Source organism: Leopardus geoffroyi, chromosome B1 (assembly GCF_018350155.1).
Source record: "Leopardus geoffroyi isolate Oge1 chromosome B1, O.geoffroyi_Oge1_pat1.0, whole genome shotgun sequence".
NCBI classification, from domain to species: Eukaryota; Metazoa; Chordata; class Mammalia; order Carnivora; family Felidae; genus Leopardus; species Leopardus geoffroyi.
Genome location: NC_059327.1, coordinates 129423358 through 129440635, shown reverse-complemented (window position 1 = coordinate 129440635; position 17278 = coordinate 129423358). Strand labels below are relative to the sequence as shown.

The 17278-nt window shown below is 35.1% G+C and overlaps 1 protein-coding gene across 3 annotated transcripts in view; it reads left to right on the top strand.

Annotated features, from left to right (window-relative positions):
* The window catches only part of CCSER1 (coiled-coil serine rich protein 1), a 1315617-nt gene extending 1307206 nt beyond the window's left edge, over positions 1-8411 (top strand). For 2 of the 3 annotated variants that reach the window (XM_045472859.1, XM_045472868.1), the window contains exon 11: positions 1792-8411. In XM_045472859.1, the coding sequence (XP_045328815.1) occupies positions 1792-2277 (486 nt within the window). In that variant the 3' untranslated portion in view covers positions 2278-8411. The remainder of the gene's footprint in view (positions 1-1791) is intronic. The other variant, XM_045472871.1, reaches the window with a different exon arrangement.
* The last annotated feature ends 8867 nt before the right edge of the window (positions 8412-17278 follow it).

The following is a 17278-nucleotide window of genomic DNA, read 5'->3' as shown; positions in this document are numbered from 1 at the left end:
GAGAAATGGTTTTCTAGGGATCAATGAAACGATAAGTATTTAAAATAACACCATCTAGATGGCAAATATGAAGACATTTTCATTGGCTTCCTCAGCACCTTGTGTACCATTCTACTGCATTACTCTACACTCTTCTCTTTCCTCCTTCTATATAATACAATACATCTATCACTTTTTGCCTCTGAAGCTGTAAACCAGCTCGTCCATTTCTATCTCGGCTTATGTTTCTAAACCAAGCCAGGGCTCTCTTCAAAAGGATTTCTGGTGCCAGCTTATAATCTTTGCTTCCTCTGTACCATGATTCAATGAGCTATGCCTTGTTTCTTTATTTTTTTAAGTTTGTTTATTTTGAGAGAGATAGAGGCATCACAAGTGGGGAAGGGGCAGAGACAGAGGGAGAGCAGGCTCTGCGTTGCCAAGGCAGAGCCCCATGCGGGTCTTGAATCCACAAACAGCAAGATCGTGACCTGAGCTGAGACCAAGAGTCAAAAGCTTACTGACTGAGCCACCCAGGAGCCCCTATGCCTTGTTTCTATCATTATAATACAAAGTTCTTGCGAGAAAGAAGATAGTATATACTCATTGGCCAGATTTTTTCTGATTAACAAAGTACAACCAAAAGTCTAAGTTAAACCCCTGCTGAAATTTTTTCTAAGTGTTCTGTTGTTCTCCTTAGGTCATTGTAGTGACTTCGTTTTTGGTTCCTTAATTTTCTAGGTTACCACCTTGCTGATACAAATCATGATACTGGTAGTTCTAAAACTCTCTTAGGATATACTTAAATATTTTACATTCAACAAAAATGATTAGCCTCATTTAGGAGTGTGTATTACTTAGTAAAGTAATCTGAATCCTCAGATAAAACTATAGAATTCAAATTTAGGAAATTAAACAAATTTCAAAAGGCCTTTTAGTTCAACACTAAAAAGAAATAAGCTATCAAGCCATGAAAAGACATGAGGGAAATTTAGATACATGTTGCTAAGTGAAATAAGCCAACCTGAAAAGACTACATACATACTGTATAATTGCAACTATACAGCATAGTGGAAAAGGCAAAGCTATGGAGACAATAAAAAGATCAGTGGTTCCCAGGGTTCAGGGGAGAAGTAAGAGATTATTAGGCAGAGCACATAGGATTTTTAGGCGGTGAAAGTAGTCTGTATGATATTTTAATAGGTAAGTGTCATTATAAATTTGTTCAAACCTATAGAATGTGCAGCTGATAGAGTGAACCCTAAGGTAAACTATGGACTTGTATTAATTATGTGTCACTGTAGTTTTATCATTGGTGAAAAAAAAATGTACCATTCTGGTGACTGATGTTGATAATGGGGGAGATTATGATTGTGTGGAGCAGGGGGTATAAGAGAAATCTCTGTACTTTCCTTTCAATTTTGTTGTAAAACTAAACTCCAAAAAAAAAAAAAACTATTTTAAAAAATGTCTTTTATAGTAAATTATCCATTTAACCACAATTTGTAGCAGTACTGCACTGGGAAATTTAATCTCATGAAATATATATATACACATATATATATATACATATGTATATATGTGTATATGTATATGTGTATATGTATATGTGTATATGTATATATATACATATGTATACATATGTATATATATATGTGTACATATATATGTGTGTGTGTGTATATATATATATATATGTATTAAGTCTTGTTGAAAATTTAGAGTTTTGTACACACATGTGAAAATACCACTCTGTATTCAATGTATGCTATGAATGTATTTTTTAAAGACATCTTTTCCTTTCTGTGTCTTTAGGCTACATATCGAAATCGAATTGTGAGCCAAAGTCTCAGCACAAGGGACAGAAAAGCAATGCATACTCCCACCGAGGACCGTTTTAGATACACAGCAGCTGACCAGACAAGCCCCTACAAAAGTAAGACCTGTCAACTATCAAGTCTATGTTTAAGTAATTTTTTGAAGGACAAGGAACTAGTGGAAGTTATCAAACACTCAAGAGGAACTTATGAAACCCTCACATCAGAGGTCACCCAGAATTTACGGGCCACTGGAGGGCAAAACTCTCTGAAGCCAACAGCTAAGACCGAAGGGCCCTCTGCCTTCTCAGAGAAACCAAAGGACCCAGCTGTTGTGGCCCGACAGCATTCAACATTCACAGGAAGGTTTGGACAACCACCCAGAGGGCCAATCTCTTTACACATGTACAGCAGGAAGAATGTTTTCCTCCATCACAATTTACACACCACGGAGCTACAAACTCTAGGCCAGCAGGATGGGTAATTAAATCACCCTGTTCCCGTCTCTGGGTAGGGTAAGGATGGTTAGTGTTTCTCGTGCATAGCTCACATTTAAATTGTCACATTCTTACTACTTTTTTATTTTTAGTTATAAACAAAGAATTGTGCACTTTTTTTTTTTTAGAATGAAGGTTCAGGCATGTTAATTGAATTAGGTTTAATAGCATTGAAGACATATATATATATGTGTGTGTGTATATATATATGTATATATATATATACACACACACATATATATACATATATATATAATAAATGGGACCATCTTGTTGGTTTATATAGTCCATAATTTATCTTTATCAGTCACTTATCTGCATTGACGTTTCAGAAGGTAATATCAATAGCACTCTGTTCACTTAATGGTGTTACTGTGAAAATAGACGTGAGGAATAAATAGGTAAAGGAACTGTAAAGAATTTTAAATTACATAGTTAATAGAAGGAGAAGAAAAGAGGGATTTTAAAGTCTTATATTTGATGTGTATTTATTTCAAGAATGAAGCTTGCTTGCATGTAACCTAGAGACATATTTGTCTCTCTATTACATACATTCGAGCTTATCTTGCCATACTATTAAGGGGGAAATGGCTATTTCTTTTATCCTCTAAATGTTTAGTTCATACTGGTTCACAAAGGATTTCAGACTGAGTAATTGCTATCCAAATAGAGAATGACAGCTCTGATCTTTGAAAAATTTTTGCTTCCCATTTTGCTATAGATGTTGAAATAGTATGATATAACACAGTGAGGTGGTAAAGTTGACTGAATTTTGTCAAATGATGCATAAAGCGTGACATGATGTACTCTTTGAGTCACTGTCATGGCAGTATCAGTGTATTTTTTAAAATATGAAGGATGGAACATTCTAAGAAAACCATTTTATTTCACTTTCTTTGTATTTTTTAACATTTTCACTTATTTTTATGTATGTCCAGTTTTGCCCATTGTATATCAATGACTCTACATGATGAGTTGAGGAACAGAAAGTCAGTTTCTTGGTAGCCCAGTATACACTATTCTGACAATTCAGTCATCTAGATTTAGAAGAAAAAGTAAAATATATGTCAACATTGGCAATTTGATCTTAGAAATAAATCTCTAACAGAAATATTTAAAACTCATTTGACGGGAAACACTTTTCTTTAACAAACGAGGCCTGATATGTTTTATACTTAAGTGCACATGAGATAGATCAATAAATCTAAACAATTCCTTTATGTTTCATTAATCACAGAGCTGTATGCAGCTATAGAAATAAATAAGTATAAATAAATTAAATAAATAGATTTAAAACAGTAAGAATCAGGGCTGCAATTTTCTTGTACAAAGATAAAAGCTAGTAAGTTTATCCACATTAGGCATAGTCCATGCAAATTGACGTTGTCATACGTACTGCATGATCTGTTTCCCTTGCATTCTTTGGAAGATAGAATCCATCAGCATGTACAAATGAAATGAATAAAGGGAAATTAAGATAGCAGTTTTAGCATGGCATCTGACTAATCTGCTTAAATCGAAGCTGTGTATGAAATGCATCTCTTAATACAAAAATGGGTTTGAGCTCAATACTTTGGGGAAAAGCCACTACATTTCCCCCAGCTTTAATGATTAAACTTTGATAATTTTTTACACTTTGATTTGAATTGGTAAGAGTAAAGAGTCTAGTGGAAATGTTATACTTTTAATTATGATTTTCCAAAGGAAGGTACATGTGCATCAAGTCAAATGTTTGCCAAACGTTTTGTTTCTTTGTGTGTTTGTAATTCTGCCAAGAAAACAATACACACAGAAATTTGCTCGGCTTAATGAGACTGCTATCTAAAACTCCCCCAATACTTCAGATGCTTAATATTCAAGCAGATATACATTCAGGGCTGGGCAATATTTAAGAAATGATAAAAATTATTATTATTAATTGTGGGACTCAGCTTCATTTCTCCTGAATGTTCGTGCGTTGCTAGAGTATTTGAAGTCTGTAAATAAATTAGCACGATAAAATAATCAAGGATTTTTTCCCGGGATATGGAAGAACTATGTATCACAAATAATGTTTTTGATTTGGACTTTTGGAGTTTATAGTTTTGTTTTCTTGAAAGATAGACTTTTGAATTATGCTTTGTAAAAAATAGTCTATTTAAGAAAATCTGTCATTTAATAGACATTTTAAGAGATGTTTTAAACACTAGTATTTTCTTGAAAAAATCTTTTTTAAAGCTGAAACATTCAAAAAGAAAACCTGGATTCAACAGTTCAATTTTAAAAGGAGGGGTATTTTTTGGAAATATCATCTTAAAGCTGTTTTGTATCAGTATTTTCTGCATTGTTATAATATTATTTGTAATACTAAGTGTAACTCAGGCCTGGAGAAGGTATAAGCCCACTGTGCTAATGTACATCAGTAACTGTAAAACAGGGGTCCTTTGTAAGTTCCTCTTGTGTATATATAGTAACTCGTAACAATGGCGTGTGGGCATTCTTTCAGCAAACTGATTTCTTTGTACTAAAATCTCTAGTTTTCTAAGGCAGTTCCATGTATAAAAATGATTTATACATTTCTCCAAGGCGGTACATATCCAAAGACATGACACCAGGGGGAAAAAGTGCTTGTTTTTCTGATGGAAGCAGTTGTCTTTTCTTTCCCTTCCTCTTTCTTCTGTGCATGTGTGTGTGTAGCTAAGCCTAAGCAATCCTGTAAAACTTCTGCTGCAAATTGTCTCTTCTGAATTTAGAATGTGTTTCAAAGGACAGTTAAGAAGAGATCTTCCTTGAGGAAAAGCTGTTTCCACCTGAAATAAACTGTTCCCATTTTTGTAATTGTTGAAACAGGCAACTCTTTCTATGAACTCAGTGATTTTTTTTTGAATAATTTTATATGCTAACAGAGTCATAGCAAAATTGTGGATTATCTCTCCAACTATTTTTGCTTCTTTGGAGCACCGTAGTCTTTGTGCAAATGACACCATAAATCTGTAGCTGCAATGCTAAAGGTATGAATCCACCAGTATCAATATGCTCAGGGTAAGAACCTAGAGCCACACATTATTCAACTTGTTTTTGTCACTTAAGGATTGACTTATAAATAAAATAGCAAGCCTCTAGTCAACATTAAACATCTGTAGACATGTCCATACTACCTAATTTAAAACACTTACAAATTTTCATGATTATGCTGGGTTTGTAATCTATGTTTTCCAAGGTTTAATCCTAGCCTGTTGTCATTACTTCCTGAGTGTTACTGAATTCGAAAGAATTCATTGAATTCAAGGGAAATTTCACCTTTAAAATTTCTTACTTATGTGTGTTTAATAGAGACACTACCTCCCCCCCCCCACCCGAGGTTGATAGTTTTAAATTATCATGTATTGAAGGACTACATCCCCAAGATAAATAACTGCATTCCAATGGTCCTCCCAAGAACTTTCTTACTAACTTACCTGGTGATGGAACAGTAACAGCAATTTATTGAATGGCAAGTAGTATTTCTCCACATTCATCATCACCTTACCCATTATCAAAAAATATTAACCCATTATAGTAACTTGTAATACCGAGTATAATCTTTTAATTATAATCTAATAATCTCAATTTTGTCCCACATTTTCACTTTCAGAATTGTACATTTTGCATATCTAGAGAACTAGGAAGCACTTCAAAGCAGCCCTTACAACTTCATGTGATTCAAAGTAGAAATAGAAAGAGGAATATCTAAAAGTGCTGTCTGTAATTGCCATCCATGTGACTAAATCACATCCCTCAAGGTGGAGGCTTTTCCCTGGGTGATACATCTGTTTAAATGCAGTACCAATTCATTTATACCAAGAGTTTAATTGCATTCTGGGAGTTGACTCTAGGCATTATCAACAGGTCTTTTATATTTTTGTTTGTTTTCTTGTGTGTTTAGTATAAGAAACAGGTAATCGTTCGTTAGGTATTCTTTGGAAATTTATACCTCCTGGAATTTAAACTTTTTTTGTATCTTGTTCATTTTCCATGAGCTAACTTTGTCATGCCAACTCTAGGCTATATCTCCACACATGGCAGGGATCATAGAAAATATAAGCTGTTTGGTCTTACACAAAGCTAAAATACAATATGGCAGAAGAGCAAACAGCCAACTATCACCCAACCAAAGAAGCCTGCTCCTCTAACATACATCATCACCAAATTTTTTATTTTTCAAATCTTAAGCTGTGCCAAGTTCTTTCACCAACAGTCAGAACCACAAGCATATCGATAATCTATTTACAATAAATTTGATCTTGCTCAGAACCCAGCTGCAGTTCCGCGTAGAATAGGCTGAAAACAAAACTCAAAGATACACCTTCCAGTTGGTTACATATGGAAAAGTATGAAGGCAGGATACCCTATTTTAAGACCTGAAGCATTTCCCACAAAATTGTGACACAACTAAAAATTCCTAATACAGAGTGGGTTTTCCGACCTGAATAAATGATGTAGAATGTGGAATATCATGGTTCTTTCTAGGGAAGTTTCAGTTCAGTCCCTTTAACGTTACCAGTTTAATCTACCAAACATACTTTTTCTTCCTGAACATAAAATTCAAGAAAAGGAGCTTCTACATCTTACCATCCTTTCCAAACATTACCTCATTGTTTTGTAAGCTCAGGTTATATAACAAAAGACTATAGACTGGGTAGCTAAAACAACAGACATTTCCCATAGTTCTGGAAGCTGGCAAGTCTAACATCAAACTGCTAGCAGTTTCAGTTACTGCCTTGCAGACAACTGTGTCGTTCTTGCTATGCCCTCCTCTTTTAAGGTCACTAATCCCATCGCATGGCTCCACCATCATCTAAACCTAATTATTTTCCTTCCAATACCATCACATTGCGGTTAAGGTTTCAAAATATGGCTTTGGGGGATACAAAAAAAACCCATTCCATAGCATTAATTTTCAGTTTACAACAACCTAGCGAGGTTGCTATTGTTTTACCCATGTCATAGATGAGATCAAAAAAGGTAGGTAATTTCCCCAGTACATACAGCATGCATGTTTTACTGGATTCCATAACCCTTGATCTTTCCATTTATACTATGCTTAGCTCTAGAGCAGACTCCCTCCCCAGGAAGCAGAGTGATTCAAGCAAATAAACCCTCAATCTCCTTTAGTCTTAAAATTCTATTCATATTGCTAGAGAAGAAAATCTGAGCAATGATCTATTTTAGCAAAAAAAAAAAAAAAAAGCTACTCATTTGGAAGCATTTTTATAACAGCTATTGATGTTTAAATCAATAAATATAGAATCCTGAGAGGAAAGCACTTACTGTATTTAAAGTTTACCTCCTAGAAAATCTAACATCCTAAATTTCTTTTCTTGAAGGCAATTGGAAAAAATACTGACATAATTTTACCTTGTATATTTTTGAAAATAGAGGGCCAATGAAGTATCTAACATAAGCAAAACATACAGTAGATGAAAAATAATGTAGTTTTCAGATTATCTTATTTCTTTCCATAATTTTCGGAGGACATTGATACAGATATCATTGAATTCAATACTTTTGTGTTCTTTATAAACATCTAAATAACGAGATCTTTACAAATTAGTCTGGATATTTCCACATAGGGACAAAAATTACAGCTGATTAAAAGTTTCTTAAATATTTGGAAGGAGTTGAAATAAAATGGGAAATGCAAATTTATTCTTCCTGAATTTTTAAATAAAAATACATTTTATAATTAATCATATATACCTAAATTTCTGAATAAAATATAATCTATCATTAATCATCTCTTCCAAAATCTTGTTTTCAAGAATCCAAAAGATTTTGAATATTAACTAGACCCTATATTTAGAGGGAAAAAATGTATTCTAATGTACATGGGCCTGAGTTTAACAACATAACCATATTTTCTATTCTCTAAAAATTTAGTAAAATAATAAATAGCAAATTACTCTGGAAATTATAATTTTTAGTAATATTGAATGCCATAGTATAATTTCTTTTGTGGCTCTTGATTTCCCAATAAGAGAATGTGATTAATGGAAATTTCACCATTTGACTACTATTCAGAGAAAAAATTGATGCACTTAAGCATGGTGATTAGAAAAATATGCATAATTCCTGTGCAAAATAAAATTTAAAACAACAAGTATGTTGTGTGGTACCTGACTACTTTCATCATAACATTAATTTGTTCTGAATCTGTCTTGGTGATAGATTGGTTTACACATGTGTTCACACTATGCATAAAGCAATGTGATTTCTAGATTCTTGAAAGCTGTGTTGACTGGGATGAGGCAAATCGGCCACTTATTTCATCAGCCAATTGACATGATTTCAATTTACACTTTCTTTGCCACTGAGCTTTTCTTAGTTTCTCATATACAGTAATAATATGCACTATTCCAGGGACCATTGTGATGCTATCATTTCATTTCCATGTCTATGTGGAATCTTTTCATTCTGCTTATACTCCTCTCCATTTTTTACAACTGGTCACAACTCAAAATATATCTTACTATGTTTTGACTTTATGATTTGCAAAACTTTGTTTTGTTTATCAATTCTGTGTTTTTTAACAAGACAAAAAAATTCAAAATCTTCTAAATTCTGTCTCTCTCTCTCTCTCTCTCTCACTCACACACACACACACACACACACACACTCACACTCACATTTCTAAAATGGCTGGAAGATGGATGATTCAGATCATTTGAAACAGTGCACGAGTATGGATCCATTTGGCATCCATACCAGCCAATAGGAAAGAACATGCATTAAAGATTCTGTGGCGATGCCTTGAAAGCTTACCCTAAGATTATATAGTTAAACTTATCAGGTGTTCTCTGCAGCCTCACCACTTCAGAGTAACTGGTGCTCCTCTGTTTTATGCTTTTATATAATGTGATTTCAAAAAGCTGAAATGAAACAACTAGATATATTTTATCATCTATGTGTAATATGACCTTATGGTTTAAGACTCAATCCATTTTCCTGACCACAGGAAGGGTTTTTCTTTGATTCTGCACTCTATTTTCTATTAAAGATGTCAAGACGCACTATATTGATTATTACTTTTTATTAAATTACTGAAGGCATTAAATTTTAGAAGTTATTTTGAAGACTTTATGAGACCTTATAAACTCTACTTCTACATTCTGTTGGTAATCATTACAAACCTTTTCGTTATGGTTATGATCAATCAGCACTTTCTTGTGGATGAATTATACAGCTATTTCTCTTTAAAACTGCAATTGAAAAATAATCATTTAAACATTTTTTAAATGGGATTTTTATGTGTAGAGTGCTTATTCCTTATACATTCTTTCAAATATTCTCATTTTTAATCTTATTTTAAATGGCTCTTATACATCTCCTCCATTTCATGGTTATTATCTTTCTAATAAAACTAATGCTTTGCCATTCATAGAGATATTATCAGTAGAACAGGTATCACAGCATAAAATGTATGGAAGTGACACAAGTGAATATCATGGCTTAAGATTTAAAAATCAAACTACATTTCAGAAGATGAGTGTGACAATTAGAACCAGCCTTTATAAAGAAAGTTAACTTCAGTTAATAATTTAGCTAAGTGTAATGGTGCTTTAGTTTTATTTGTAAGTACCCATCCAGAATTTCACAATAGGAGAGTATTGATTTATTTACAAGCATTATTTATAGCACACTGGTAGTCACATGACCAAAACAAAACCAAAAACAAAATGATATTAGAAGATACGTTTACATGCTGTGCTTTACTGCCAGGGTGCTAGGGTTTGAGTTTTGTTTTTTGCTTCATGAGTTCTTCTACATGACAAAGGAAATATTTAAATAAAGGTTAATTTTTAAATAGAAACCACATTTAAAATATTCTTAGAGGTGCCTGGATGGCTCAGTCAGTTAAACGTCCAACTCTTGATTTCAGCTCAGGTCATGATCTCCCAGTTTGTGAGATTGAGCCCGACATTGGGCTCTGTGATAAGCCTGCTTAGGATTCTGTCTCTCCCTCTCTCTCTGCCCCTCCCCTGTTCATGCTCTCTCTCTCTCCTTCAAAATAAGTAAAGACTTAAAACAATAAAATATTAAAAAAAATAAAAAATAAAGTATCCTTGGCTCTTATACCACAGTTTGCACCCTACATTTTATATTTTCTATCAGGAGTGATGGATAGAAAAAAGAGTATACATATAAATCCAGTCTCGAATTCTGGTGAGCAGTGAAATGTAACCACATCCTGAAAATTTGCACTGGTGTCATGTTTCAAATAAATGGCTGATTTTAAGGAGTCTCTAATGGATATACTAGGTCAGAGGCTAAGAGTTTTATCCTTCCACCAACAGAACAGAAAATTCAAAAGGTATCCTGATAGCTTTTAAGCCCAAATAACACTTAACATGAGTAAAAGCGATAAAACTGTAACCTTCTTACAAACCATAATCACTGTTTTTTAAATTCCTACATTAGAATATTTTTTTTGAAGAAAATATTGCTAATCTGCCCAAATGTCCATGTTGGTAAAAACTACAAATTTAAAGACTTCTTACAATATATTGAAGGGTTGCTTCTCCTAGGTGAGAATTCCTTGTACTGCCTGCCTCTGTCAAAACCTATGAACCCAAGAGCATTGATGATGATGGTGGTGATGGTGGAGAGGATGAGAATTAAACAAACAAACAAACAAAAAGACAAAAAAGAACCCACAACTTCTCTCTTTGAGAGAAATCTCTAGCAAAATATCACCAGAAATTCTATAATCTCTGGAATTTTCAGATTCTTCACTGATTTTTTTTTATGATCCCATGATCCAAACATTGTTTTGATAAAAGATGAAATTATACAAACACTCTGAAATTCATGGATTTGTAAAAATATTTTTCAAAACAGGACATTTTATCTTTAGTGTCTGGTTCTTAGGCTACTATATCAAATTTTACTCAATGTTTATCTTGCTGAAGATGAGATTGTGTATTAGCATGGTGAGTTTGCTGCATCAAAAAAAAAAATCTTTCAAGCTTTCACAGAACTATTTTTTTTTTTTTTACTATATTTAACACCCCCTCCCACACACATGCTTCCTGTGCTGTGCTACTTCATTATTAAAAACAAAATTCAGGGGTGCCTGGGTGGTTCAGTTGGTTAAGCGTCTGACTTCAGCTCAGGTCATGATCTCACAGTCCGTGAGTTTGAGCCCGGCATCGGGCTCTGTGCTGACAGCTCAGAGCCTGGAGCCTGCTTTGGATTCTGTATCTCCCTCTCTCTCTCTGCCCCTCTGTTGCTCATTCTCTGTCTCTCTCTGTCTCAAAAATAAATAAAAACATTTAAAAAAATTAAAAAAAAAAACAAAAATTCCTTGGAATTCTTGCTGAAATTTAAAAAATGTATTGACTTTCAATAGTAATATATTATGATGAAAAGAAACCACTGCCCCTTTCCAGTTTTGGTAACAGAGATGGCAGAAAAATGCACATGTTTAACATTTGAGAAGTATAACATGTAGAAAATAGGAGTAGACACAAATGGCTGAAGTCTGTTTATTATAAAGAGTCAAGATGTTCCAATTATTTGTCTCCAATAATTGCTTAATGATACAGCAGTCTCAAAAATTACCTCCTATTAAGCTTTCTCTCAATGTGTGCATGAAAGCCTTAAAGCTTATATTAGTAATAATAGAGTCTCAATTTTCCACTGAAAGTTCTGATGTCAAAAGACCTCTTATATGCTTTGAATAGTTTAAATGTAAGATTTAAAATAAATAGGGTTGTGTTCATTCAGAAGAATTATTTACACTTAAACACCTTTTTTTTAAATTCAGGACAATTTTAATATTCCTGGATAAAACCGTTCTGTTAACTTTATTACATTACGTGCATAAGCAGCTTTGTTCATGCATATGCAAGCCACCTCTATGTCGATCCCCTACCATCTGCCAAATTGTGTGCTCTGCAGTTAAGATGTAAAGACAAAATGATAATTTTCCCATACTCAAGGAATTTAGATAAATGTTCATTTAGTCACATAAAAAGGGTGGCTAGGAACCCTGTCTGGTGGCCTGAAATGATTATTAATTTCAGTAATGCCTAACAATTACTGAGTGGTGTTCTATAAATGCAAGCCCCATACTAAATATGTTACAGGGGTTTTTAAAATTTAATCATCACAATAAGCTTATTGTAGATATTTATATTATTATTCCTCTTTTACCTTTGAGACCACTAAGTATTAGGAATTTGTCCCAAGTCACATGGCCAATAAGAGGCTCAGATAGATGCTCTGACAGTGCTGTTCTATACACACAGAGAAAAGAGAAAAATGATTTCTTCCAGAGTTATTAAGAAGGGTTTCTAAATAATTGAAGCAGTCATCTTATATTTGAAAAAGGGGTTTGAGATAGGGAAATAGGATCATTATAAGCTATTCCAGTACTAGTTTACATGTGCAGCATGGAAAAAATGGCATTGAGTAAAGACTTTGAAATGACTGAGAAATAACTCCAAATCTTGGCTACATAACTTACTGGTTATATAGAGTTGGCAAAATTATTGAATTCTGTATATCATAATTTTTCACATGTGACAATATGGCTGACGATTCATACTACAAAAAAATTAATTTTTTTAGTGTTTATTTTTGAGAGAGAGAAACAGAGCGTGAATGGGGGAGGGATAGAGAGAGAGGGATACAGAATTTGAAGCAGGCTCCAGGCTCCGAGCTGTTGCACAGAGACTGACGTGGGGCTCGAACCCATGGACTGGACCACAAGATCATGACCTGAGCCAAAGTTAGATTCTTAACTGACTGAGCCACCCAAGTGTCCCCAGAATTTTTTTTAAAGACTAGGGACACCTGGGGCGCTCAGTAGATTGAGCGTCTGACTTTGGCTCAGGTCATGATCTCATGGCTCATGAGCCTGAGCCCTGTGCGGGGCTCCATGCTGACGGCTCAGAGTCTGGAGATTGCTTTGGATTCTGTGTCTCCCTCTCTCTCTCTCTCTCTCTCTGCCCCTTTCCCTCTGTCTCTCTCTCTCAAAAATAAATATTTAAAAATTACTACAAATAATATAAAGAATATATGTGAAATAAAAATAAATGAGAATATTTGTGAAAAAACCTACCATGATAACTCACATACATCATTTAAAATCCTTCTAATTCATTTTGTCTACTGTAATTGTCCTACAAAACCTACATGGATTCTTAGGCAGTTAGAAAATCATATGGCTTTGGCAAATCGTGCAAAGCTGCTTACCAGGCACTGGATTTCTTTCTATCTTTGGAATATAACCACTAGAAATAAATGTGTAAGCTTTTCATTGTACTCTCAAGCTAACTCCTGGAAGTAATTAAGTGATTTCCTAATACATTTGCTTAAGATGTGGTTCACAGGAGTGAAAGGAGAGAGGGGTTAGGGCTATAGTCACAGGACCAATTCACTTACAATTACCTTACAACTTAGTACTAAAAAATGCAAATTTTTACCACATTTGCAAGGAGAAGTTCATGCCCAAGTTATATAATTATTACATAAATTTGTAAAAATCCAAAGATAACAAGTACAGTTTATAAAACTATAATAAACCTGTTTCCAACAAAGATAATATAAACCCATTTTGCTTATGAACAAAAAGAAAAATGAATATCATAGATCAATTTTCTAATGAACATAGAAGAAATAATTCTAAATATTAGACAACTGAACCATCATTAAGCAAAATTTATCATAATCATGTAGGGTTAATAACAAAAATGCCAACATTTTCAAAATCAGAAAAATTAAGGTAATTCATCATAAGGAGCATTAAAAGAAAAAATACATAATTATTTCAATTGATAAAAAGCCCTTGGTAATGATTAGCTCATATTTATGATTAAAAAAATAACTAAGAATTAAAGAAAACTTTCTTAAAATAGACTTGGCAGACTAACTGTTTCAACTCCAACTTTTAAGAATCTTAGAAATTACCTATTCCAATCTATACCACAAGGAAAGCTAAATGAATTGATAATGGTTTTTATGGACCCAGGGCAAGAAAACTAGGCTGCAAGGCAAACAGCAACCCTGACATATATAAATAGTGAATCTAGAGTCATAGCCAAAAATCAGTTTACCCAGGGAAGACATCACTGGAGAGATAAACTGATAGGACATTTAAATGGCAATTTTAATTAATTGCTGGAGTTTGAGTGTAGATCAACATTATGTAAGAAACTAATAGGATGATAGCCTTTGGGCAGACCTCACACTGTCATGGATTTCACCTTCAGAAAATCTACCAAGTTTTTGGGGTGAAGATCCAAGAATTATCTACCTGGATTTCTGGGTGGGGAGAAGAAGAATCACTGAGAAATATGACCAGAGCATTTTCCCTAACAAAAGCCCACTCTCCAGGGAAAAGACTACTAGAAATTTATACCATCTGTGGGAAGGTATAAATCTCTTCCACTTCAGTCCCCTGCAGCTTTTCTGTCTTACTTAAGGGATGGGAAGAAGCTAAGAAATTCATATAAAGTTCACAACCCGGGCACAAAGGACTAAGATTGCATCATAAAATTATAGAAGGCTCCTCCTCTCCCACAATTTGCTACGTACCAATAGGGTTCCAATAGAACAGTATATTACAGCTGCAAGATGTAGACTCTCAGGAGAGAAGTAGTTACAGAAGCCAAAGTCAAACATGAGACAAAAACAAGGACACTAAAGGAATTTTAAGGCTGTGGTACTTACAGCTATAGAAAAACTAGATACAGGAAATATTAGCTATATTAACATAAAACCGAACACTGTCTCAATTCTAATTACCCAATAAATCATGCTTGATGTTTCAGTCAGTTTGAGCTGCTATAACAAAACACCATAATACAAGGGCTTAATCAAAAGCAGAAACTGGGGCGCCTGGGTGGTGCAGTCGGTTAGGCCTCCGACTTCAGCCAGGTCATGATCTCGCGGTCCGTGAGTTCGAGCCCCGCATCAGGCTCTGGGCTGATGGCTCAGAGCCTGGAGCCTGTTTCCGATTCTGTGTCTCCCTCTCTCTCTGCCCCTCCCCCGTTCATGCTCTGTCTCTCTCTGTCCCAAAAATGAATAAACGTTGAAAAAAAATTTTTTTAAAAAAAAGCAGAAACTTATTTCTCACAGCTCCGGAAGCTGGAAGTGTGAGATCATGGTGCCAGCATGATTGAGTTCTGGTGAGAACCATCTTCCTGTTTGCAGATGGCTGACTTCTGCTATTCTCACACGGAGGAGAGAGCAAGAGAGCCCTTTATAAGGGCACAAATCCCATTCATGGGAGCTCTACTCTCGTGACCTAATCCCCTCCCACAGACTCCCCCCTTCCTAAGACCATCACACTGGGAGTTAGACTCTCATCATATGAATGGGGAAGAGCACAAACATTCAGTCCTTAAAATTTAGCTCTCAACCAAAAATTAGAAGTCATGCTAAAAGGCAAGAAAAACAGTGTGAAGAAATAAAAAAGCATAAGAGACTCAGTTATAACACTGATTTTTGAATCGTCAGTCAATTTAAACTATGATTAATATCTTGAGGGAGCTAATAAGAAAAGGAGATAATTCAAGAATAGATAGATAATTTAAGCAGGGTTACAGAAACCCCATTCAGACTGTCTAGTAAGCTTAACTAGAGAATCCAAGCAACTGTGAAGCCCAATCCTACAGTTTCACTTGGGCAGGGAACCAAGCCAACAGTCCCATCCAGCTATTCTCAACTGGTGGCTTACCCCCAATCCTGACTTCAGAGATTTAACACTTGACTCAACCCAAAATAGACCCTAATAGCAGGAACTACATACCCAAGGGCATTTATTACCAGCAGGTGTATCCAGAAATACAAACTGAGCTGATAGGTGAACTGTTTCTGCCAAAGGGAACCTGCAAAGTCTGAAAGAGGAGACAACTTACTCAAATGCCCATATATCAATGTAATGAATTAAGGATCATGAAAAATCAGATAAATATGATACCACCAAAGGAAACTAATGAAGTTTTAATAACTGATCTTCAGGAAATGGAGATCTGCCAGACAAAAAACAAAGGTCAGAATAGACATCAGCATGTTTTTGTGAGTCATTTTTTCTTTCCCTTTCAATTTACAATAAACCAGACATCCATAGCAAAAAATAAAAAATAAATAAATAAATAAATAAATAAATAAAAATAAAGCACTTCTGCACAGCACAGCAGGCTACCTGAGAGATCCACTCATCTATGCACCTAAAAGTGGGTATATTGGACTTCAGAGGAAGCAGCACCAGGGGAGTGGTGACAGAGGCAGTGGCAGTGGCAGCAGTGGGCCAGCACAGCCTTTCTGGCAGAAGAAGTTGAGGGAGAAAGTGGTGCACTGGGGCTTTACTCAGTTGCATGGGATGCTGCTGGAAGGACCATTGCTCTAAGGAGACACTGTAGTGATTGGGGAGCAGTGTAGCATGGGGGAGTAAAAGAAAAGGGAAGAAGATAAAGAGAACTGAAGGAATAGGTTTCCTGCTTTCTGACCCAGGATTCTGGCAATCAGACCACCCACAGACATCTGGGACTCCTAACTTGAGTATCCCCTACATGGCTGTGGACACACCCAAATCCTCAAGGGCTCAGCACACACCTCCCCCTACTCTGCCACCATCCTTTTCTCTGCTCTGTTTTTTATGCACATTCACAACCTTAGTGGCTAGCCAGTTCTTGGAAGAGAAATGAAAAAACTTATGCTATATCACCATCTTATGGAATAACAAAGGAAGGCTCCTAATTAGCAACATGTAGAACTGTTAGAATCAAAGTAAACAAAGCCTTACCTAAATAAGAAATATGTTCACTATTTCTAATGCATTAGCAGAGGCACTTTTAATCAAACCCTATGCAAAGTCATGATAGTATGGTATCACAAGAAATTGACAGTTTTCTAATAAGTAAATCCAGGGGCGCCTGGGTGGCGCAGTCGGTTAAGCATCCGACTTCAGCCAGGTCACGATCTCCTGGTCCGTGAGTTCGAGCCCCACGTCAGGCTCTGGGC